Source organism: Chelonoidis abingdonii, chromosome 7, assembly GCF_003597395.2.
Source record: "Chelonoidis abingdonii isolate Lonesome George chromosome 7, CheloAbing_2.0, whole genome shotgun sequence".
Taxonomy (NCBI): Eukaryota; Metazoa; Chordata; order Testudines; family Testudinidae; genus Chelonoidis; species Chelonoidis abingdonii.
Window position 1 is genome coordinate 30,605,376 of NC_133775.1, and position 26,567 is coordinate 30,631,942.

Below are 26,567 nucleotides of genomic sequence, written 5' to 3' on the forward strand. Positions count from 1 at the left end.
TACACAGGATATAAAATGTAAAAACTTAAACAGTAGCCAATCAGTTGTTTTAATTGTCATATTTGAATTCAGCACATCAAAATACATAATAAATACCACATTTTATCTCTGAAGCAGACGACTTCTCAGAAATCGTAGACCAGTGGAATCAGATAACAAGTAATGGAAGTTTAGGAAGAGCAAAATAATCTTGAGAAATAAACTCTGCTTGGATTCAACACATTAATTAAATACAAAGTTATTCGTCTTTCCACTACATTAATTTCCTTTTGGAATAAAAATCTTACCAAGGTGAGATACAAATATGACATGACTTCTTATCCTATCTTGTCAGAACAAACAGTAGGTGGGGCAAACATCCTCATCCAATCTGCTCAGAAGGCAGATGACCTCGTTTCACTGTATTACAAATCTTGGAACAACAAGCATGCAATACCCATTTGCCAAGATTGCCAACAGTAGAGCTAGGAGTTTTGTCCTACATTTGCCATGACATCACATTTAACAGTGCAGCACAAGATGAATTTTGGAGGCAAGAGGCAAATGCATATACATTTAACAAGACTGTGAATACTGAGAAGCTCATGGGGTTAAGTTTCAGAAGATACATGGAAATGGAATTTTTATTGAACATGCAATGATACAAAAAATTCAAGCAAAAAATCTGAAAAAAATTAAATACCCAACCAGGGGCAAATTCTGTTCCCTTCTTGCATGGAATAACATGGCCTGAAAGCAGAACTACTAACATGCTTCTGCACAGAGTACATACAAGGTCACAGAACCCAGGAGCATTATTGCATGGAATTTTTACAGCAGTGCAGATGGGAGTTTGGACAGCTGCCAAGGTACTAACAGTCAGTCTGCCAAATCCACTATCCAACACCCCCTTTAAGAGGGGCTGTATCAAGCAGCAGCCACAACTGTAGCCAGGAAGATCTGCTCTTTGTCCTGGTGGAGTGAGGAGACAATTCTGCTTAGATCCTCCGTGCAAAGCCCATTACCTTTTATATGGAGAATGGAAGTTTGAACAGACCGAGCTCTTCAAAAAGGAAAATGTGAAAAGATCTCAGAAAAAGCATCTACACCTCACAAAAAATTCTGACAGTCAAGAGAAGCTGGCAGCAAATACCCTTTTCTGGATTATTCAGAATGCACGTTATCTAGTACTGTAGTGTCGCCATCTTTTGAGTGTCTACATGGATACTGTCAATGTCAACAATAAGAAGCCATATTCCATCCTGCTTTAGAAATGGTTTAACTATTTGGAATACAGCTTTGTGGCAAAGATCTTCATTTAACTAAAGATACAAAAAGCATGTTGGAAACAGCTTTACAGTCGGACACTGGTGTGATTGATATGCCATGGGAGAATACTTGCTGCTTGCATGCGACTCCGTGACGGGTGAGGGTACCCTGCTCATGAATAAGTCTACTGGACTGCTCTTGGCCTCAGGGCCTCAAGACCTAGTGGTCAGAGTCTGTAGAGCTGCCCTCGCTCTCAGGGCTGTAATGCCCAATGGTCAAAGTCAATAGAGTGGCCTTTGCTCTCAGGGCTGTAAGGCCAAGTGGCCAGAGTCAGGAACTCTGGCCACCACCTAGTGGAGGGTGATGGCTGGGGAAGGAGAACCAAGATCTTCCCTACTCCATTGGGTCCAAACTCAGGGCCCTGTCAGTGGCGAGGATCCTGACCACAACATGCTGACTATTCTTGGCCGGCGGCTGAGGATGCCCCCGGGCTATTTCCTACTGTATCTCTTGTAGTCATACTTCGGGTGCCTCCATGGTCTCCAAACACACTGTTGCGGATGGCTCCTGGCGGCCCTGGATTCTCCTGGACCTCCACCAGTGTCTGAGTCTCTGCCTGGGCTTCAGCATTCCTGGTTCCTGCTGTCTGAGCCTTTGGCACCTCTCAGGTGGGAGCCTGCGGCAAGTGTTCTTCCTCCTCGGCTGTCAGCCCAGACTGAGCTGTGCAGCTCCCTTTTATACTACTGCTATACTTGGAGCATGCTTGTAGGGAGGAAGGGGCCTGGCTTCCTCAACCCACATTATGGAGTTAACCATTCCCTGTCCAGTGCAGGGTGAGTACAACTGGTTGCAGACACTACTATTAAATAAAAACTCCATTTATATTCTCTCCCTCACACACTGTGCACAGGTCTGTATCAATATCATCTCATTGTGAGATCGTAGGGAATATTGTGCAGAGCAAAATGTGATAAATATGTTGTGCAGGAACTTTCCTTCTCTTAGACGGTGAAAAAAGAAAACATGAAGTGTAGAAATTGTTAGAGAAGCCAGACTGACAAACCTGGCTGACATCTAATTTTATCCACAGTACAGATACAGTACATGAAATCTCCATGCAAGCTATCCCACATCACCAGCCAACGTGCATCCATCCTGACCTGAAAGTAATACATTGAGGAGTGAGAGCATAACATCACTTGGCCTGTGCCTCCACTAGAGTAGTTTACCAAAAGTTTTTTATATGCATATAAATTCCCCTCTCACCCCTATGGGTGGTATGTGTCTTCCTCAACCTCGGGTCCTCTACCAGAGGCCTGGGAGTTTGAGGGTTCTGCGCAGTATCTTAGCTGTTCCTAGCACTGCACTCTTCTGGAACAGAGAGCTCTGATCTTGTTCTGGGATCTTGTGAGCCACTCACTCCAGCTTAGGAGTCACAGCCCCGAAGTGCTCCTACCAGCCCCCACTGGAACCAGCTTTGGCCTTCACTTTCCACTCCTCTCTGATTCCGTCTTCGGCCTGTATTCTCCAGCTTCTCATATTCCTTCTTCTGATGTTGCTGTCACTTGGCACTGCTATATTCTTCACCACCGCTGTCTCTTGGCCTTGTCTATTACACGATAGTCCTGTTGATTGGCAGTACCTGCCTGTCCGTCTGGATCTGGAAGTCCCACAGAAATCTAGCCCTGCTATTCTCCAAACCTTCTGTGGAATCTCCATCTGTCTTGGGAGGTGTCTTAGCCCATACACTGTGCAGAATGTCCTTGTACACCAATGCCAGCCACTTGGTTGTGCCGTTTCAGAGTATGCTGTTCCTGCCTGCATCTTTACATCCTGCCGACTATGTGTTGGACTGTCTCTGAGGTCTCTCTGCACAGTCGCCACCTTGGATCCTCTCTTAGTGTGGAAGACCCCTGCTTCAATGGATCTGGTGCTCAGTGCCTGTTCTGTGCTGCTATGATCAGTGCCTCGTGCTGTCTTTTAGTCCAGCCCTTTCCAGCCACTGGTAGGATTTCCCAATGTCAGCCACCTCAGCTATCTGTCGATGGTACATCCCATGCAGGGTCTTGTCTTGCCATGCACTTCTTCTTGCTTGGTCTTCTCCATGTCTGCTGCTGCCTCAGGCATTCTCTCAGCAGCTCATCTTTGGGGCCATCTTACGGATGTACTCCTGGATGTTCGGGTTTCGTCCAGGACAGTGGCTTTGACGCTCACCAAGCCCGCCCCCTTCTTTCCGGCTGGTATACAGTCTCTGGGTGTTGGACTTGGGGTGGAAACCTCCGTGCATTGTGAGGAGCTTTCCGGGTCTTCACATCGGCGCCTCCATGTCCTCCTTTGGCCAGCTCACTATACCGCAGGGCGTATCTGTCGATGGCGTGGATCTTGTTCTTCCACTGAGCTGGCTCTTCAGGACCTGTTCTATCCTGTGATACTTGGATGTTGCTGTCTTCCTTGCCTCCTCATCGTGGTTTCCATGTGACTGTGAGACCAAGGTACTTGTAGCTGGTCTGTGTCTGCTATGTGGCCGCTGGTAGTTCCACCCCATCAGTCTTGACTACCTTCCCTCTCTTCACTACCATCCGGCCACACTTCTCCAGTCCGAATGACATCCCAGTATCCTCACTGTAGATCCACGTCAGGTGGATTAGCGAGTCGATGTCTCGTTCATTCTTAGCATACAGCTTGATGTCATCCATGTAGAGGAGGTGGCTGATGGTAGTTCCACTCCTGAACCTGTATCTGTATCCAGTCCTTGTGATTATCTGGCTGAGGGGGTTTAAGCCTATGCAGAACAATTGATGCATATATATAAAATCTGCACCAATGGGAGCCCTGGTATAGAAAAGGCTGCAGTGGCTTCTGATCTTTTTACCACCATGTCAATTAAGCCAGCTGAAAAGTCCTTCCAGTCTAACCTAATGTAATGGGCTTTTCAGCAGGTTTAATTAACAGAGTGGTAAAAGTAAGTTTAGCCAATGGCGCTTTGCTTCCACAATAAAAACTATTATGATCAATAGAGTTTTTATGGGAAATGAGCTAGAACAAGAAAAACATCATTAGAAACTATGCCATTGTCCATCAGTCATACAGGCCTGTGACACAGTGGGAGTGCAGTTCTGCTACCAAATCACAAAAAAGTTGGCAGGAAAAAGTCTACATTATATATGTGATGTTTTCCTGGATTTAATATATCATCTATGACAGCTCTTTCACTTTCAGTATTTATACTGCACTTTCTTTGCTGCAATTTCTTTTTTGTTTGTCCTGCATACATGATTTCCTTCCATTTCACTGGAAATTTCTATCAAACAAAACCATATGCACTACCATAGCAACATTCTAATACAAACATAGGGTAATCTTTGTTCACTGGAGTACACAGTTCATCTTTTTCCTTATTAACAGAATCGGCATCTGCATACAGTTGAACTAAAATTCCATAGCAACAACACAAACAAATTCATGGTGTATGTTTTTTTTTCGTTTGGTAAGTGTTTTCAGGGAAATTGTTTGGAAATTAAAAAGATAGAATGCAATGTTTGTGAGCAAACAGCTTGAATTGAATAACACTGTCACAGCTGTACATTTACTCTTTGGGGGCCCCATGTTGCAAGGTGCTGAGCATACTCAACTCCTACATACTTCAGTGGAGGACAGGCAGCATCCTTCAGGATCAGGCCCTTGATTATAAATACTTCTATATAAAAGATATAGAGCCAGCACAGGACTATGCACAGCTTAAGTCCCACCGAAGGGACTAAGTGTTGCATAGGCTTTGTGCTGGCCTTCTGCACAGAGATGAATTTCACCCACAGTGCACACAGACCATTTGATTCATAATCAGGCTTTTTAAATTTTTTATGCTTTCTAGAGTCCTAGAGTATGTTTGATAAAAGTCACATCACTTGATCATATCAAGAATTCTCTAGTACAAAAACATACTACAGTACTGTATTAGGACAGACTGGTTTGCTCTCCACTGCAACAACCCTTACAGACCCAGCATATAGCCTCAGAACCTCATCTACCCCTTTGGTGGCAGCACATGGGAAGTAACCTCCCGTCTTCACACTGTCTGGGAATGGGATAACTCCTGGAGCAGAGAAATACAAATGACAATAACTGGGAATCAAGAAAACATGAATTCTAGACTCACTTTTTATGCTGACAAGTCTGTATTCTTTACAACTCTATTATGCAATGCCTCTTCTCCCAAATACAGGTCACACAAACTGGGAATAGAACAGAGTTCTGTAATAGGGCAGACCCAATCCTATCACTTAGCTTCACTGCCTCTTAGGAAGAGCTTGTCATATTTGTCCTTGACCACGCAGGGTGTAAAATGGAGCTACTTGTGCCTCATCAGTAACCCACTGTTTCACTGTGTTAAACATCTGCCTCAGAATAAACATTTATCAAATATTGGTGAAATTAAACTGTGTTTGAACTAGTCATGGAGGAAATTCAGAGTCATCCCCATTGTTCAAATTGGTAGCACCCTTTTGCCAACACAGGTGAAAACGATTGAAGGCAGTCTGGAAAACAATGCTAAATGCACCTGTTAAAAATTAAGATTTAATTCTATCTATACGGCGAAAGCCGGGGTGATGGTTTGCAGCTTTGCTCTGATGAATTTCATTTCTAACTACAACCAAAAGAATTATGCTAAGTTATGTTTATTTTACCATTTTAAAGCAATGAATACTTTCAATCTGAAAGGCAGATTTAACAGTATTTACACTTAAAAACAAATCAGGGTTGTGTTTGCCTGTGACAAAAGAGCTTAAATTGGACTGGTGTAAAAATAAGGGTGAGCCATTTCTGCACAATTAATGAAAAACAGCAAGCATTTAGAAGAGTAATGCAAATTGTATCTACTACAAAACCATGTGCCTCAGCCAAATATTAATCATACACAGATGAAGTGCCTGATTTGCTAATATCTTTGGTATTCTAATTTCTACTGTATCCCATGAATCTTAAGAACAGGAATCCCACTATCTTCTACAGATGAAACTAATTTTCTATCAAATAAGCTTTGGCAGTTATATTGTTTAGTTAAAATGAGAGGTCTATTGCTAATGCATATTTATGTGAACAGGTGCAAAACTTGCTTTCAGTAACTTGTGGCTACTGAGCCTGAATGCAGTAATCAGCGATTATGAAAGACCTAGTATTTCATTTGAAGTGAAGTAACATGGAAGTATCTATAACAATGGACAAAAATCCTTGTAAAAGTGGGTAAAAAACTACCTGGTCTTCATGCGTTATTTTTCTCTATTACTATGAATTGTAAAAAGAAAGTAGGGCACAGGATGCTGTCACCAGACAGGAAGAAGTTTGGTTGTTTGAATTTATCAAGAATCCAGGGCATAGGAAAGGGTCAGAGAAGTGACTCCCCACAGTGGGAACAAGAACCTATTCCCTTGCACATATCAAAAGCAGCTAGAGAGCCAGGGTGATGGGGGTTGATGGAGTGAGGGGAGGGGCAGCTGGGGAAAGGAGATGTGGTGTTGTTGTCAGAAACAATGGCATGTATTCTGTAACTGTCCAGTGCTAACAAGGCATCAACCCTCTCTTCAACACTTGATTAACTGGATGGCCCAATGAATGGTGCATTTGATGAATATCTGATTCCTATGAGGTAATGAAAGCATACCTTATATCCAGGAATGTTGGTGGAAAAATTGATCAGGGTTGGAGGGATATCAGGCGCAGGTTAACCTTGACCACCTTGCACAGACAGAGCTACCAAAGTCTTCTGAGAGGAGCATGATGGGTAAGGAGCTAGCAGGACTAGCATCATGGGTCAGTGAAATAGGACATGGGAGTGGGAGTTAGTAGACCTGGGTTCTCTTCTTGGCTGTGCCAAGGATCTATTATGTGATCTTGGACAGTCTTTCACTTCTCTGTGCCGCTGTTTTCCTGTTTATTTAGACTGGATGCCCTCTGCAGGGACTGTTTTTCTGTGTGTGTTTGGAAGTGCCTGATATTAGGGCCACTATGTGCTAATAATCAAGGACTGGCTTTCCAAGTTCCTATCACATGGGTCATCTTAAACTGGAAGGCGGTTAAGGGATTTAACAATGCTGAATTGTGAACTTACATGAAAAGTATATTACAAACACGTCCTGATCTTGCAAGCAGCCCTGCATGTGCAGATCCCCAACGCTATGTTGGACCATAATGATTTGAAACTAATAGTGCCAAGTCGGTGTATTGGTGCTTTACTGCCTCCAGCCATGTGTGCTGTCCCCCTACAGCAAACAACATAGACATGGGATCTAACCAAAAAACAGGCTGGAAGGTATTAAGTGACTCATGACATGGATGTGTACTACGGGATAATCACAGCCTGCTGTAGAATTTCACAGCAAATGTTCCTTGCCAGCAGGTGATGTGTTACATTGATCTCTATGCAGCATCTTTTATTTATTTTAAATTAGAGATAAATCTCAGAAGATATTCCATTAAAACTAGGAAATATTTACAATGTCTGATTTCAATAGATGAAATCACAATACAAAAGTACACAAAATAAGAAATATTTATGTCATAAATGTATTAGCATTACCTGCAGTGAGTGAATTTATTCAGTTCTGCCGATTAAAAATAACATCATGCTAACAATTCAAAAGCTCACTACTACTCTAGCCAGAAAAAAAAAATGTTCTCACTGGATCCTGCATAATGCACCTAAATATGAAAAACTAAATTTACTGCACTAAACACATACATTGTTACCAAATGAAGATTAAAGTCAACAAGAAATTATGACCCTGTCTACAGAGGCTCAGCACAGCAAAGAAATACTGTAAAAAATAAATTCAACTAGAAAAACATTTAGGTCAAGATTTTATTAAAAATAATAGGAGCCTAAAGTTAGGCACCTAAGTAAATGGCCAGATTTTTAAGCTCTGAGAAATATGGAGCTGGGTTGTTAAGATAAAAGCTAGCTGCCCAAGATTACTGCACAAGCTGAATGTACCTTTGAAATATATATTATTACGCTGATTTATGGAAAATGTATGGCTAGGACTTACCCTAAAGTTAGGCATCCAGTTTTGAAAATGTTGCCCTTAAAACAAAAAACTGTCACAATAAATGTAATGAAGGGAAAAAAAAAAAAAAAAAGTATAAGAAGCTGATCACACCCCCTTCTGTCAAAACAGATATTTCAGGAACTGTCCCGTATTTCCCCTTCTTCCTCAGATGAGAGGGATGAACTGTCACTGTCCAAGTCCCCAGTGGATTCACTAGCATCTGAGGAAGGCATAAAAAAAAAAAGAGGAGACTATTATTACAACACTGTTTTTCATTTATTTGCTCATGGTAGAGTATGGGTGTTCTAGAAAGAACATTTTATATTTCTGCTTTCCAATAACAGCGATTATTTTCTTGAATGACCATTTCACAGTGAGGTTATGAACACAAACTGGTGGCATCAAGAAGAATCTCACTATCGTGGAACAGAGCAAGAGTGCTTATAGATTTCTTTACATTTAGCAATAAAGGCAGAGTGCATTTGCTTCCATGTGCTTTTCTCCTCCATCCACTGAAGTTGGGCTCATTCCCTCAGCTGATTTGTTTTGAAATAACTGCTTTCTTGGTTGCCACACACTTATAAGCCAAAAGAAATGCAGTATCAATTATTTGAAGTTTTGTTAGCATTTTGATTAAGAGGGAACTCTTGAGACATGCTAGTTTCCTGTTGGAAAATTAAGATATGATGCACATAATGTGCTGTGTTTATATGTTTCACTCCTAAAGATTAGGCAAGGCTGCAGAATCCTGAGAGTCAAAGATGATGATGTTATGGGTTCAGGATGCCCAGAGCTTTAGGACAGATCTACACTGTCTTAATGATATCACATTATGCAGCACACATTTTCCAATCTGGCCTTCACACATATTTATTTCCTGACTCAGCAGGTACTGACTCCTACCCTGGGATACTGGAACAATTTGTATAGTAGAGGTACTGAGAGCCATTGAATGAAACTGTAAACTCTGAGTATGATGGAAACCGCTTCAAGCCAGGTGGTTCGGCAGCACCCCTAGTACTCCTAGTTCCAGTGCCTATGCTGCTGCCATCCCAACATGAGGTCATCAGATGCCAGCAGTTTGCAGCAAAGGATTCGCTTTTTATGGTCAAACTTTGGATTTCATGGTGCACACAAAAAAACAGTATTTTCATCCAAAATAATCAAAAGCTACAGATAGGCAAAGTAAGAAAAATGCTTGACATTATTAGAACGTAAAGGTATTTGCTTTGTATATTTTGACACGTGATGTTTTAACTGTTATAAAGATTTAACTTCTTGAGTCTCAGCACCCATTGTCATTAAATAATTATCTGACCTCCTACTACTGCCTGATTCCCCATAATTTCCCACAACTGTGAAAATTTAAAATGAGTAAAAAGTGAAAATGCTTAAAAATATTATCCATCAAAATTATAAAAAAAAAATTAAGAATCAAATTCTGCCAAACCTAAACAAACTACAGCTAGAGCAAAGTAAGGCTACGATAGACACACACGTCAACCTCCCCTTCCCCCATTGGTATTTTCAATGTTTGATCAGTGATTAATTCAAATAGGTTTTCTGGACATATGGTGTCAGTTGCTCTTTAATAATGAAATATTACGAAGAGGGAGCTAATGGAGCATCATTATTATGTGGTCAAGATAAGTTCTGCAGCTGGCAAGCACAGACAATACATGGAACATAGTGTGCACCTGTACAATTTCATTGGAATTTGGTCAAGAAAATAGAAGCATTTCACCCAGAAACATCAGAGGTCACATTTTGTCTACATTAAATCTAGTGTATAATCAATTTAGATTTATATGCCAGATATGTACTGAGTTAATGCACAAAGTGAGGACCATTTTTGCCTCGCAGTCTTGAAAAAACGTCTGTAATTCCCTATGTACTTGACCCATGACTGACCCTGTGTGTTGACAGCAGAGTACTTGTATTTTTTCTTTACGCAAGTCAGGCATCACAACTTTATAGAAAATAGTCTGACAAACTTCTGACTCAAAGATGCTCAATGGGCTTAAAGTTTGAATAATAGTTTACTTCTGCTTTGTTACAACTTTGTTACTACTACTTCAATGGACAGTGTACATTGTTTTCACTCAGTTAAAAATAGTATATTGTTTATTAAGGGTGGGGTTGGCAGTATAACCTATTAAGGTTACCCAACACTTCCCATTATAAGACTCTGTTTAATGAAAGCTATGATTGTTATGGTACTGGTGATAATGAACAGAAACTAAAGAGACTTTCGGTTAACAGTCTTTGAATGGATTATTCCTTATCGTGTATATTTGGGGACACGGTTTTTTATTATATATATTCCAATAGATTTCTAGTCCATTACAAAAAGAGGTTGCACCTAGATCTTTTATGAGGTGAACTCTGGTTTTAAAAAGTCTTAATAATCGAATAATGTAGTTGGCTTCAAAAGTTATGATAATTTTCCTTCAAGCCTAACTCCACTTCCTGGGCAGTTTCAGGATTCTTCAAAACACCAAAATTATGTATAGTCACATTTTAAAAAGGGATATTTGAATCAAACACTGATTTTTTTTACATTTAAATTAGAACAAGTGTTAGGGTGGTATTTTTCCAAACCTCTCCCTTCCACCCACCAGGTGAGAAGGAGCTTGCTTGGATATAAAGGTAAGTCCTTTAGTATGCACAGAGAAGGCCCTGCAGGCCATACAGCCCAACTGAGCACATGGCTTAAGAGCATTATTAAAAAACAAAAAAGACATGGTAACTAATAAGATGTGGTAAGGTAAAAACAGCATGATCTTTCCGTACTGTAACCTTTACCCTTTAGTATACAATCTTTTGCTATGCTATGTCTAATCTTGTTTGTAAACTTACGGTAGGGGGACTGCTTTCTTGAATTTTTATGCAAACCCATGACGCTATATTAACAGCCATAAAAAGACTAAGCAAATTCATGGTTTGCTAAACCGGAAATGGGTGTCTACATTTACTGAATATAAGCTTTTTAAGAAAGCATCTTTTTGAACATACCCTGCAATAGATGGCCACTATCTTGAAGACATTTATTTGCACATTTCTAACACATTCCTCAACATTTCCTCAGGTTTCTGGCCAACATCAGTTTTCTCTTCCCTTTGCTCCAGTCCTCTACTCTGAGTTCTTATGGAACCAACTAGTTAGAGAAGCAGTAGCAGTACAAAGCTTAGAATTTCTTTCAATACTTTATTTGGATAATAAGCTCAAAGGCAGTTGCCATAATAGCTCATCAGGCAATAATAAGTTTAATGACATCAACCCTATTCAGACTTGGTTTTTAGAATTGAATTTTAGAACGAATTCTCTCATGCTAGTTATTACCACATAGGGGTCCTGTTCAACAGGGAAGGGCTCAGCTCAAGCCAAACTGGATAAGACGAAGAAAGTTTCTCACTGAATGGAAATGTTCCAGTAAGTGTAATGTGTCTGCTTTTCCTCCTGGAGTGAATGTCTGTGGATGTAGTTGCAAGACAAAGACTTCAGTCTCACCCTCTGATGTGGTGCCTTACTTCTCAAGAGAAGTTAGAGTTTCTGTCATTTATCAGACGCCCTCAAGGTCAGCTGGAAAGGATCCCATCCCTTTCTTTAAGTGAGAGTAATCTAGCAGGATCATTCATTATAATCCAGACAGAACAGTGGTTAAAAGTCAAGAATATTTAGGATAGAGAGGTGAAATATAAATATTAATTAATATTGTAACACAAGCCTTTCAAGTCTCAGACCTGTAAGATACTCAGTCACACAACGCCTTAGGCCTGAAATCGGTTGGTATGACTAGTTTACTCAAAGATAACCCTCTACTAGTAAAGATTAAAATTATGGTAAAAGATGGATTTAGTGCTGATGTTCCGGAAACTATTCAGCAATCAACTGGAAAATACATGGCTATGTACCAGTTAATACCACAAGATGCCTGATAGTAACATTTTTGGGTATTCTGTAATAACCTCAAGTTGTTATGGTAACTCATTTACGTACGTGTTAATGAGAACAAGGGGAACTAAGGGTAGCGCCAATGAGAGATGGGGCACCCCTAAATTATCCATACTTTCACTCCCCGCTGAAGAAAAAAGGGTTGGAATCCTTATATATAAACCTTAGCAGGTGTAAGCATAACTCAGGGGAAAAAAAGGTGTTGTCCAGCCTGTGTGCTGGGGAGTGGGGTATGTAGAGGGAGATGTCAGGATGAGAACCCCAGGTGACAATGATGATGCAGAGGAAGATAAAGACTGATACTCCAAGGTCCCCCAGCAGGAGATCAGATGTGAGTGACGCCAATTATATGGTTAAACACTTTGCAGTCATTATCCGCTATTGCACTTCAACATTTGTGGGACTGTTTATCTGCATAGTGGATTTGTTAATGAAGGGACTTGTGATAACTTGCAAATTGCTTCTCATGTGCTTCTAGGATCCCTTATTCTAATGATACCGACAGTAATACTCCTGATGCTGTAGCCCTCAAGAGACTAAACCTTTACTGATCACTGCAGTTTAGAAGATTAATCAATCACCAATCCATCAATAAGGCTATACCATCCTCCTCAGCTACTGCAGGATTGTGTCCTATGGTATACAAGTCAGTGTTTTCTCCAGTCCAATTCCGAATCTAGGTAGAGCCGTTATTAAGACTGCCAAGAAAGATCTGCTGCAAACCTATTTGGGAGTTTCTCCACAGAGCTCTGTCAATATTAAAGACTGGATTGTTGGAGCTTACTTTGGTGCAATGCTTGAATACTCAGTTCCTAGTGCTGACGTTCCTGATCTTCCAGCTCACCTACAAGCTCTTTGAGTTGATGCACCAATTAGGAAGCACATGTTATTGTTACCCATTGTATTTCTTCTAGTTTGATTCCCAATACCAGCACCTCCTTGTTCTCTATGTTTTTTGTGCCTGTGGGGTCTTTCTGGATCCATTTTGTACTTTTTTTTGTTGCACAGTAACTTATTTCTAAATCAGCTGTATACATAGGAAGCAAGTTCCTCTCAACCAGATGGCAACTTCAACCTTCTAGCTTTCAAACAGGCAGCCCTCGTTTCTGTACTGGCAGCTTTAGATACCACTTTCCTGTGTTTCCTGTAGAGCAGAAGACAAAATGCCTGTGCCTCACTTGTCATCAGCATCACTAAAAATGATGCGATGAGCACCTTAACTAGTCACCTTTCTTCCAAAAGTTGTGCTCCTTCTGTTAGTGGCAGTTTGAAGTGGAGTAGAACAAAAAAAAATTTTGTAGTGAAAATTAAAAAATAAAAATGAAAACTTCCTTTAAAGTTTTCAGTGCAAAATGTGAATTTTCCTCTTTTATTAAACTAACTATCGAAAGGTGTTCACAACAAGCTACTTTGCAAAGATAATGTAGCTCTTTTAAGCCCATTGAAACTCCATCTTCTGAATTATCTGGTAGGCATTCAAACTTGTAATGTCAATTAACTGTCCAATGTGAGGAAAAACTATACTGGGAAATTACGCAAAATTGTGTCCTTAAGGCCAACAAGTGTTGCACAGCTTTGCTACCCATGAAATGTAATAAATAAGACTAGAAAAAAGTCAAAAAATTGTTTTATTGCTGTGGTTACACTACATAAGATGTACTAAAAACTAGTAAACATAGTAAGCACAAAATTTAAGCCATCTACCTAAAGGAATTAAAGCAGAGCATTAACAAAATCTGTAATAGATTTTTTCTGTCAATATTTTAAATTTAGAGGCAAATACAAAACATACTGTACATTCCTGAGATTAATAAAGGATGTATCCTTAATTATTGTTTATTCAGCTAAAATATCTAGCATAACAGGAAATAAATTCATGCTTACCTTGGCCAAGAACTCTTATATCATTCTTGAGTTTCTTTAATACCACAAGTAATGTTGGGTACTCAATTACTACCTTGTCTTTCAAATTGTCTAGAAGGCTTTTACTGGTATGCAGTTCATCATAGCTTAAAAAAATAATTGAAAGTTTATTTTAACTTTTATAGCATCGAGGATATAATATGCATTTTCTTATTTCCAGAAATGAACATAATAATTAGTTGCAAATCATCTTGGTAAGACTAATTTTCAATTGGAAACCATTTTAATTACAAGCCAATGTTACTATCCATCTAGATCAAACAAACATTTTAAAGCTTAACACTTTATCCTAAAAATATAGGAATAAGCAAAATGTAGGTATCTCTAAAGACTAAGAGGACTAAAACCTGATTTTGAATTAAATAAAAAAAAAACTCAGCGTGCAATTTGTTTTCCTGTACTAGTTGCCATTATAGTATGCTAAGTAAATAAATAGATGTAATCATAATTTTTCATGCTTTAAGGCTCTAATATTAAAGGTTTAATTTACATGCTTAACATTGAATATTAGTTTAATATACTTGCTTTTTAATTGTCAATAGTTTATTAGACAGGTAGAAAAAATCATATAGGCTCAAACTGTCAGAACAAATTTATATTGGAGGCATTTACACCTATCTTGTAAAGGTAAAATTGCTTGGACACAATTTAGACAGTGTATGATCCCCATTATGTGAATCATGTTTTGAAAAATGGCATAATCTTGCCATTTACCCCTCAGCCAAACCCTCTCCTCACAGCCATCAGCTGCAAACACAACTCCCAGCAGAAAACTCCACTTACTAGTGTGTTCTGCCAGGGTCACGTGATTTGGATCAGCAGGCCTTTTCCATATAAGGAAGCCTTTTCTCCCTCCAGGAAGGATATATTCGGAGCCAGTACAGACATCAGTTTTACGTAACAAAAGTTATGCCATAGTAATAAAAAGTCAACTGAGCATATTCCCTACAATTACATTATAAAACTACCCTATCCTCTCTGGTCTTTATAAACCTCCAAACCAAAATAAGCTGGATGGTGGTGTTGGGGGGGAAAGAATTTTCAAAAGTTTTCTACAATGCAAACCCTGTTTCTAATACTTAATATAACTGCAACATCTAACAGATGCTCAGCTATTATTACAATGTGATCTGAGTGACGTGACTTCTGTTTTGAAACTGAAATTAGGATTATTAAATTACTACTAAACTACTGAATCAGTTAAAGGCAAATAAAGTTTAGATACAAAATAAATTTTCTGTACAAGGAGGACATTTCCCTTAGTTGCTCTTCACTCAGTTTTTTTTTTTTTTTTACATGCTGTATAGTTATTCTTTACCAATAACCACATTTCAAGGATGAGAGTAGTTACTGATACACTTTACTATTTACAGTAATGGATGATTAAGAACAGTACATCTCAGAAGCCACCAGACAAAAGAAATACTGAAGGTAAGCTAGGAATTCAGTTTTCTGGCTTTGAAGGAAACTTCATGTAAACAATAGCTATTCGCCCCCACATATTAAACTTCAACCATCATGAAAATATTTGATTTCATGTTTCTCTTGACCCAAAGTAATTATGACCTATTCTTTCTTAAACCCTTTAAAAAGGATAACAATATATTAAATTTCTTATTCAATGAATGCTTTCATAACTTGTGGATTAAAACAGAAACATTTACTGGTTTACTTACAGTACTTTGCATTTAAAGTATAGCAATACCTTTCCTTTGGCAAGGACCTCAACACATTCTTTTCTGGTTAAGCAAACATTTACCTCAAAGAGGCTAAAGTAATTCACATGCCACAATACACTTTCCATTATCTCATGTTTTAGACAAAACAGCTTTAGTCTCCAGTTTGGCATAGCATAAAACCTTTATACTTTAAACTATTTTATGATTGTAAATTATTGAAGTGTTAGATCACTGAACCACAGTTTGGTTTTTTTAAAGTAAATTTTATTGGCGATAGACAGCAAGAGTTACAGAAAGTATATAGAAGTTTAGTTTTTGGTTGTTTTTTTTTTTACAGTGCAAATACTTGCAAATATAAAGTGAGCACTGTATGCTTTGTATTCTGTGTTGTAATTGAAATCAATATATTTGAAAATGTAGAAAACATCCAAAAATATTTAAATAAAATGGTATTCTGTTGTTTAACAGCGTGATTAATCATGATTAATTTTTTTTTTTAATCACTGACAGCCCTACTGACAACAACTGTCAGCAAGGGGTGCATCTGAACTGGTATGGAACACCGCTGAACTGCATGTGTAGACAGGAACAAACAACATTCAGTACGTTTCAGAAACTGTGGTTAAAGCCTGCTGTTATAAACAAATCTTCATTATCTGGCACCATATTCAATCTCCCTGCCTATCCCATCATGTTCCCCTGTCCCCACAGACACCCCACATCCACATTCTCTACTTCTCCTACACACCTCTCTGATTCCCTGCCCTTACTCTCCACCCTGGGGGGCATGGATCAACGTTCATGTCACACTCTCCATCAGTACCCGACCTGGGCCAGGGAAGCTAATGATCCAATCAGCAGACCAAATTGGAGAATGATTCCTGGTTACATGCCACCTGAGCACATTGCACATATGCTAAGATGATGACTCTCCACGCTGGGTCTTTGCCCCATGGATTGCATTGTTTCCCCTCCCCCCACTTCTGCCCAGATCTCACATGGTCAATAAGCTGAGGGAAGTCTGGATTCTGTCCCACTGAGTACAGCTTCACTACCACCTGGTAAAGGCTGTAGGTAGATGGCTGCCAACTTGGCGGGGGTGCTGCTTGTAGTTTCAGCTCTGTTGGGACAATGGTAGATAGTAGCCATTTTGGTAAGGGCAATCACAAGCTGGTAAGCCTAACTTCAGTACCAGCAGTCATGGGATAAGAGGGGAAGTCCTCTTATGGATCAGTAACTGGTTAAAGACAGGAAACAAAGGGTAGGAATAAATAGTCAGTTTTCAGAATGGAGAGAGGTAAATAGCAGGTCCCACACGGATGTGTAATGGGACCAGTGCTGTTCAACATATTTATAAACGGTCAAGACAAAGGGGTGAATAGCGAGGTGGCAAAGTCTGCAGATGATAACTATCTTGAGTAATTTTGTACGTCCAAAGCTGACTGTGAAGAATTACAAAGGGATCTCACTAAACTCTGTGACTGGGCAATAAAATCGCTGTTGAAATTCAATGTTGATAAATGCAAATGCAAAGTAATGCACACTGGAAAACATAATTCCAATTATCCATACAAAATGATAGAGTTTAAATTAGCTATTACCACTCAAGAAAGAGATCTTGGAGTCATTGTGGCTAGATCTCTGAAAACATCTGCACGATGTACAGTGGCAGTAAAAAAGCTAACAGAAGGTTAGGAACCATTAGGAAAGGGACTGATAATAAGACAGTAAATACCATAATGCCAATATATACACCCATGGTATGCTCACACCTTGAATACTTTTGCAGTTTTGGTCACCCCATCTCCAAGAAAAGATATATTAGAAATGGAAAAGGTACAGAGAAAGGCAATAAAAATTATTAAGGTTGTGACCAGCTTCCATATGAAGAAAGTTTAAAAAGACTGGGTCTATTTAGCTTGGAAAAGAGACAACGGAGGGTGGATATGATTCAGGTGTATAAAATCATGAACAGCGTGGAGAAAGTAAATAAAGAAATGTTATTTGCCCCTTCACGTAAGAGAACAACTAGGGTCACCCAATAACAACAGGCAATAGGTTTAAACAAACAAAGGGAAGTACTTCCTCACACAATGCAGAGTCAACCTGTGGAACTCATAGCTAGGGGATATTGTGAAGGTGAAAATTATAATGGGGTTCAAAAAAGAATTAGATAAGTTCATGGAGGATAGGTCCATTAATGGCTATTAGCCAAGATGGTCAGGGACACAACCCCATGCTCTTGGTATCAATAAGTCTCTGACTGCCAGATTCTGGGACTGGACGACAGGGGATAATTGCCCTTTTCTGCTCATTCCCTTTGAGCTAACTGGGACTGGCCACTGACAGAAGACAGGATACTGGGCCAGATGCACCATTGGTCTGAACCCATATGGCCATTCTTATGTTCTTTATGGCTGGCAGCTTTCAGAGGGTCCCAGCAAAATGATCTCTTGGCAGGAAGCTGTGAGGGTGGAGAAGATGAGGGCAGGGCATTCTATCTGCTGCGCTGCTGTCATAAACAGATGGTTAAGGGTTAATGTCTCTTTTACCTGTAAAGGGTTAACTACCTCAGTAAACCTGGAACACCTGACCAGAGGACCAATCAGGAGACAAGATACTTTCAAATCTTGGTGGAGGGAAGCCTTTGTCTGTGCTTTTTGGGTTTTTTCTTTGTTCTCTCTGGGTTCTGAGAGGGACCAGACATGTATACAGACTCTCCAATTTTCTGAAACAGCTTCATTCTGTTCAAATTTAGTAAGTACCGGAGTTAGAGAAGGAGATTTAGGTCTTTTGATTGTTTTCTTTTATTTTTTGCAAATGTGTATTTTTGCCTGGCGGAAACGGGTGTAATCTCTGTTTTGCTGGCAACTTGAGGTGGGTGTTGCCGGGGGGAGGAATTCTCTCTAGTGTCTTATAAGCTGAAAGACCCTGTAACATTTTCCATCGTTTGATTTTACAGAGACAATTTTTACTTTTTTTTTCTTTATTAAAAGCTTTTCTTTTTAAGAACCTGATGGATTTTTTTTTTATTTCTTGTGTAAGACCCAAGGGGAGCAGGTCTGCACTCACCAGGGAATTGGTGGGAGAAAGGAGAGAAGGGGGGAGGAAAAGCCTGATTTCTCTCTGTTAGGATCACTGTCTCTCTCTCTCTCAAGGAGAGTCTGGGAGGGGGAGAGAAGCGGGGGGAAGGTGAATTTCCTCTGTTTTAAGATTCAAGGAGTTGAATCACAGGGATTTCCCAGTGTTACCTACGGAGGGGAGAATCTGGGAGGGAGAAAGGAGGGGGGAATGGCTTACTTCCCTTTGTTGTGAGACCCAAGGGGTTTTGGGTCTTGGGGTCCCCGGGGAAGGGTTTGGGGGCCAGAAAGTGTCCCAAAACACTATATTTTCGGGTGGTGGCAGCTCTATCATTTCTAAGCTAGTAATTAAGCTTACAGGGGTTCATGCAGGTACCCCATCTTTTGGACACTAAGGTTCAGAGTGGGGAATCATACCTTGACAGCTGCACCCTCTGGCATTTCCAGGGGGCTCATGTGCTCTGTGATGGTAAAAAGGCTACGGAACAGCGAATACCCAAGCAGAAGAGGGTTGCATGAGAGTCCATAGGGTGTGCAAAGACATCCATTTTTTTTTTTAACTAACAGCTAGTTACTGTGGAAGTTTTGTTGGTAAACTCAGACAATTTGTTGTAATTAATAATGTTGTATTTAGAAATCAATGCCTGATAATTTGCTTACTAGTGGACAATACTGTAAAATGGGGCAATAATGTTGTGGATATCTACCTAGAGACCACTGATTCCACCAATATCAGTGACTGGGTTGGAATACAGAACCAAGTCCTCAAGCATAGCAACCAGAGTCTGATGGGTGGGTAATGGGAAGGGCTTCTGCCTTTTGGTTGGGCAGATGGTACTGAATTAGGCTGGGAAGTGAATGTCACTATCATCAAGTATTTCTTCCTATACCATTGTGCAACTGGTAATCCTTCCCTTCTTTTTCTTGCTGGTGCCAGGTTGTTTTTTTTGTTTAATTAAATATTAGGGTTGGAAGGGACCTCAGGAGGTCATCTAGTCTAACCCCCTGCTCAAAGCAGGACCAATCCCCACACAGCTTTTTGCCCCAGATCCCTAAATGGCCCCCTCAAGGATTGAACTCATTACCCTGGGTTTGGCAGGCCAATGCTCAAACCACTGAGCTATCCGTCCCACCCACGTCCTTCCCCTTCCATGCCCAGCAGTTTTGGGGCAGCTCTTGGCAGTTCAGATCCATGCTCTCTGTGAGCCCCTGACACGTCCGTACCAGGATGCAGAGTCTCATTAGATTTGGAGGATGCAAGGAAGGCAGTCATCTTCTTGGAACCCTTGGGAGAAGATTTCGCCTGCTTCTTATAAGAGTGTTTCTCCTTACCCTCCTGCCATTGACTATTAAGAGTCCTTGGGCCTGGTCTCTGATGGCCCAAAGCGAGGGTGCGTCTGGCCAGCAGGGGTGTTAACATGCACCTCCAGCTGACGTACAGGGTGTATGTGTGAAGATCAACTGACCCAGGGTTGGACTGGGCTTTCATAGACCACTCCATCAGTGTCTTCAGAACTGGAATTCATGGGATTGCTGGATTCAGGGTAGAAAGGAATAACCAATATTGCATTTAGAGGGAATGTGGGATTCTCTAAGACAATATAATCCCGAATCATGGGGGTCACTCACTGGGATGATCCAGGGGCATGCCATGCAGGACATGAAGCCTGGAATTTTAGGCATACTAAGAACCAAATGGTGGTGGTGTAAAAGAGTGGGAACCCCCCAGACAGCAAAATACTACCTACCTATTAGTAAAACTACTGTAACTATACAAAGGGTACACTATTTACAGAAAAAACACACACCTAGATTAGAAGCAGGAAGGTTAGTGAACCTATGGACAATGAGGGGTAGAACAGTAGAAAGGAACTGGGGAGGCAGTCACCCTAACCTGTGACAAGGTTTGCATACCTCGCACTAGACAAGAAAGGGTGCTGGAAGTCCTGCTCTGGGTGGTAGAAGTCCCACTCCACAGACCATGCTGGGCATGCTCCAACTGCTGCCTCAGTATAAAATGGAGCAGCCCAGCTCATTTTAGGATGACCACACAGGAGGGAGGATGCCTGGTGGAGGCTCCAGCATCTGACTGTGGGAACCAGAGTTCCCATGGACCAGACCAGAGACCTTTCGCCTATGGCCGGCCAACCAGAGTCGGAATCCCAGAGCACTACTGTCATAAACAGATAGCTAAGGGTTAATGTTTCTTTTACGTGTAAAGCGTTAACAAAGGGAACCAAACACCTGACCAGAGGACCAATCAGGAAACCAGATTTTTCAAAGCTCAGGGAGGGAAGTTTTTGGGTGTGGGTTCTTTGTTCTGTCTGTGCTCTCTCGGCTATGAGAGTGATTTCTATCTCCAGGTTTCTAATCTTCAGTTTCCAAGTTGTGAGTACAAAGGTAGAAAAACAATAGGCTTATATTGTTTTTTTTTTTTTTTTTTACAGGTTTGTCGTTTGCTGGAATGTTTTAAATTGTATATCTTTTTGGATAAGGCTGTTTATTCATTTTTCTTTTAAGCAATTGACCCTGTATATTGTCAACCTTGATACAGAGACCAGTTTTGTGTCTTTTTCTTTCTTTTTATATAAAGCTTTCTTTTTAAAACTTGTTGGATTTTCTTTTCTAGTTGAGGCTCAGGGGGATAGGAATCTCTGTGCCAGGGTTACGGTCTCTCTCAGGGAAAGACTGGGAGGGGGAAATCTCTTTGTGTCAGAGTTGCAAAGCTTACCTTTGCAGGGACTCTGACTGAGGGTGAAAGAAACTGGATCTCTCTGTTTTGCATTTCAAGGAATTGAAATAGGGTGATCGTCCAGGGCTATCCAGGGAGGGGAAGCCTGGGAGGAAATAAAGAGGAGACAAGGGGAGGGGGTTATTTCCCTTTGTTGTAGACTCAGGGCATCTGAGTCTTGGGGTCCCCCCGGGAAGGTTTTGGGGAGACCAGAGTGCGCCAGACTCTGGGAATTCTGGCTGGTGGCAGCGCTATCAGATCTAAGCTGGTAATTAAGCTTGGAGGGTTCATGCAGGCACCCACATTTTGGACGCTAAGGTTCAGAATTGGGACTTATGCTTATGATAACTACCTACACCAAGGAGCTTGGAGACCCCGATGATGCACAGAACCCGGCTTCAGGAGACACAGCAGGAAGTGGCCCAGGGAGGCAGAGTGAGAGGTATCTCCCATCCGAGGAAGATCAGCATGTTGTGGTAGGGTCCCTGTTGACTGGATGGTGACCACACTCGCTGCTGAGAGGGCCCTGGACCGAGACCCAGTGGAGGAGGTCTCCCTACCCCAGCTATTACCCCCACAATGGTGGCCCCTGACTTTGGCCATTAGGCCACACAGTCCTTATCCCCAGGGAAGCCATACTGACTCTGGCTATTAAGCTGCACAGCCCTGATCCCCAAGGACAGCTGTATAGACTGACTACTTGGTCACGCTGCCCTGAATACAAGAGCAACCCTATTGATTTTGGCTATTAGGCCACACAGCCCTGATCCCTATGGCAGCTGTACTGACTGCAGCCATTGGGTTGTGTTGCTCTCAGCCTAGGGATAGTCAGGTAGGCTGTACCGTGGTGGTATCACAACCCCAAAAGGGGACGGGCGTACATACCTCCTCTAATGCCCTCTGTTTGGAACACGAAGATGTGCAGGAGCAGACCAGGGGACACTTCTAGTGAAAAAAATTTGTGGTATGCTCACCCACATTGGAATACCCACCCATAGGGACTACCGCTCAAAGAAGAATCTACAGTTTTGCGCCCTGCAACCATTCTTCCATCTCGCAGGAAGACAAAAATATCCAACCTCCTTCTGTAGATAGTAACATTACATTTGTTTAGGCTATTGCAATAAGACCCCCTCCACTGGAGCCTACAGCTATCATCTCAGTGGTATAACTGTCTGCACTGGTTCAAACAACCGGAAATTTCCTGCTAAGATCAGGTCTCCCCCTACATCATCCACAGGCACTCTGATTTTGTGTTGCAATCTCAGATTAAAGATAAAACTTAAATTCTCATGTGATTTCTGGAACTCATAGAACTCTAGTTGTAGGACAGAAAACTGTCATATCGGAAACAATCTTTGATAGATAAATCATAACATTTAAAAAAAGTTCACATTTCTAAAAATTTTCTTGCACTAATCACCACATTTGATCATTACCCAGATTTTAAGATGGTAGTCCCAAAGCAAAGCCCTCTCCCCCCATAATATTTTGTTGAGATTGAGCTTCCCTAAATGGAAACAGAGGTATTATTAGTATAATTAAAACACAATAGATTGATGGTATGAGACACTACAATTTTGGACCCCATCTTAGAATCGTTATTCAGGCAAACTCCCAGTAACTTCTGGGAAGTAAATGGAATTTTCCTGACAAAAGATGGCAGGATTTTACCCTTTTCTGGATGCCTGCATTTTCCTCAAAGAAAGCACTTACAAGATCTCTCCAAGGCACTCATTCTGAAGTGCTAAAGCACAGCGAAGATAATAACTAACAGATGGACTTTCATTCCTAAGTGGTGAATAAACCCTTTGTGTGGTTATGATTTGGTGAACATGGAAGTAGTGAAATACACTTCTGAATTAGATGAGCGAGGAAAATTTACTTTTGGATTGGGAATACATTTTTCCTTGAAACTACATAAAATTCTTTAGCTTTGTATTTACAAGTTCTGTCAAAATTTTAAATGCACAAATTTTAAGAATATCAATCTGTACTCTGAAAAACTAGGAAAAAAGTAAATCTTTAAAAGGAACACTCCCACTATGAAACTACCTTTTGATTAACATCCCTTCCCATAAACTTAACTTTAACACAAATACATGAACCTGTTTTTAAATTGAACAATACTTTTGAAAAGTGAAAGTAAGTTCAAGGCAATCAAGTTTACAAATGAAAAATGTAATTTACACTAATATTTAAAAATATATTGGCATCACCTTTAATTCAGTAGTTTATTTCATTACAGATTTGTGAACCCCTACGTTGTAAGCATTTTTAGGCTGTATCTACACTAGTCTCTCTCTAAACTTTCCCCCTTGCTGTTAACACATGTACAGATCTACCTGTGCTAATACTGTTGAGAGTGTAGTCCAGCTCTGGCATTTTAACCATTATGTCATCTATCCCTCCTAAGTACAGGTATAGACAACTCAGTGGCTGCCAGCTCCTCACATACACTAGCACTCCTACTACTGCAATGATGGGAAATTTCAGGGAAAAAGTCCTAGTGTACATAAGGTGTTAGAACATACTGCCTTCCTCTCAGGGGCGGCTCTAGCTTTTTTGCCACCCCAAGCATGGCAGCTTGCCTGCAGGAGGTCTGCCGGTCCTGCGACTTCGGTGTACCTGCCGCCAAATTGCCGCTGAGTCCACGGGACTGGCAGACGTCCCGCAGGCAAGCTACCGAAGGCTGCCTGACTGCTGCCCTCACAGGGACCGGCAGGGTGCCCCTGTGCGACTTGCTGCCCCAGGCATGCGCTTGGAGTGCTGGTGCCTGGAGCCGCCGCTGCTTCCACTGTCAATCAGTTGGTCCAAAAATCTTGCCAAGAACTAACTGTAACTTTTATTATAACTATTTTAAGAGAAGTTTTTAAAATTCAACTCATTTCATCATTAAATGAGGATCATCCACAGAGCGGATCTTTTAAGTCAGTGTTCTATATCCTTCAGGCACAAAGTTTTGCGTACAGCAACTTTATGCAGCATTTGAACCTGGGATTCTCAGCACAAAAGCAAAGACCTGTACCACTTGAGCTAAAGGAGTAACTTCAGTAACTGAAAATAGCAGTAGGGGGTCATTGCCTGGACAACTATAGAGGGAGATGTAACCTACTTCACAAGCATGTTACACATGCATCTCACCATCCAACTTTACCCATCTGCATAAAAAGTGCATATTTTTCTCCAACTATTAAATACCAAATGGAACAACAGAACAGAAAAGGAATAGCATCATCCTTTTCTTTAAATTCAGATTAAGTTCTTCAGACTACGTAATGATAATTTCAGTCATAGATATACCTTCAGAACCTTCAGAAAATATAGATCCTGCTGAAGACAGTTACAGCAAGCCATATCTCCTCTCTTTTGCATCAATGAGCCTTTGACTATGGAAATCAAAGTACAGTTGGAATCAGAAGTGATAGAATATTATTTTACGTGTTTCTAACAGTTACAATAAAATTGAATGATTGAGGCAAGAGTGAAGCAAGACCCAGTGGAAAACAGATAGGTAGGGACACTTTTTAATCTATGTAGTGAGGCCCAGCGGCCTCCCACTGAGCCAGACAGGGAGAGTCCACACTCTGAACCAGGGCGGGCGGGGCCAGGCCATGCTTGCACACCCATCCCACCGGAAGTCAGGAGGTGGAACAGGAAGTATGAAGGGAGGGTCCTGCAGCTCAGTAGTTCTGCAGCTGCCAGAGAAAAACAGGCACCTCTTGCCCATTCCCAGGCTGTCAGACTGTAGTGGAATCCTGCTGAACCGAGGACAGGCCAGAACTGCTGGCGCTGTCTACTGACCCAGGCACTGAGAAGTCACTGGCCTTCTACCCTGAGGAAACAAAGGACCCCCACGGATCCAGTTACACCTCAAAGGAATGGTAGGAAGTGACCCAATCTGGCTGTATTGCTGCTGGAGACCTGGTTAGTGTGTTGTGGCTGGATTCCGTGTTGACCCAGTGATGGAACACTCTGCCATTGCTAGGGCCCTGGGCTGGGGCCCAATGGAGTCAGGTGGGCCTAGGCCCCTCTATCCCCTGCCACCCCACCCCCACTCTAGGCCAAGAGGCCTGCGTTTGTCAGCCATCCACTGGAACCAGGGTACAGGCCAGAGCCATAGACTATTGCTACTCCGCCCTGACTGACGGTCTGGGCTCAATGAACTTGCTTGTCCTGCCCTGAAGGCTGGGGCTCATAGACTTGTGCTCCTCTTCCCAGATCGTGGGCTACAGCCCCTAATTATTTGCTGCTCTGACTAGACTGCAGGCCGGAGCCATAAGCTGTTTAATGCTCTGCTAATTCCCTGACTCTGGGCGATGCCCAGTGATATAGTAAGGCAGAGTGGCCTCCCAATGACCCAGAGGGGGAGGGACCACCCCAACCCACTACAATCTACTTATCACCTAAATTATTAGTGATATTTAAATACTCAATATAGATAAGCTTTTCATTGTTAGTCTAGAGATACTAAGTAACAGTGAAGGGGAAGAAAAGGTACTAAGACAGGGGTTCTCAGACTTTTGTACTGGTGACCCCTTTCACATAGCAAGCCTCTGAGTGAGACCTCCCCCATACAGTAAAAACACTTTTGTATATATTTAACACTTTTATAAATGCTGGAGGCAAAGCAGGGTTTGGGGTAGAGCCTGACAGCTCATGACCCTCCGCGTTATAACCTTGTGACCCTCTAAGGGGTCCCGACCTCCTAGTTTGAGAACCCCTGTACTAAGAAAATAAAGAGTGGAACTAAGCCACCTTGAAAGGACAAAGGTTGTCCTTATCACTTTTTGAGAATGAAGCAATGGCTCATAGCTGAGCAGAGTAATACTTGTCTAAAGAAAAGCATAGAAAAACGGTAAAGCATTAAAAGCAGATAGTTTGTCTGCTGCAATGATTCCTTTGACTA

The 26,567-nt window shown here is 41.3% G+C and overlaps 1 protein-coding gene across 2 annotated transcripts in view; it reads right to left on the bottom strand.

The window, feature by feature from the left end:
- Positions 1-7,661: 7,661 nt before the first annotated feature.
- ZNHIT6 (zinc finger HIT-type containing 6) overlaps positions 7,662-26,567 on the bottom strand; it is a 56,280-nt gene continuing 37,374 nt past the window's right edge. For both annotated transcript variants that reach the window (XM_032779280.2, XM_032779281.2), the window contains exons 9-10: positions 14,130-14,254; positions 7,662-8,511 (exon numbers count right to left, since the gene is read on the bottom strand). In XM_032779280.2, the coding sequence (XP_032635171.1) occupies positions 8,426-8,511; positions 14,130-14,254 (211 nt within the window). In that variant the 3' untranslated portion in view covers positions 7,662-8,425. The remainder of the gene's footprint in view (positions 8,512-14,129; positions 14,255-26,567) is intronic.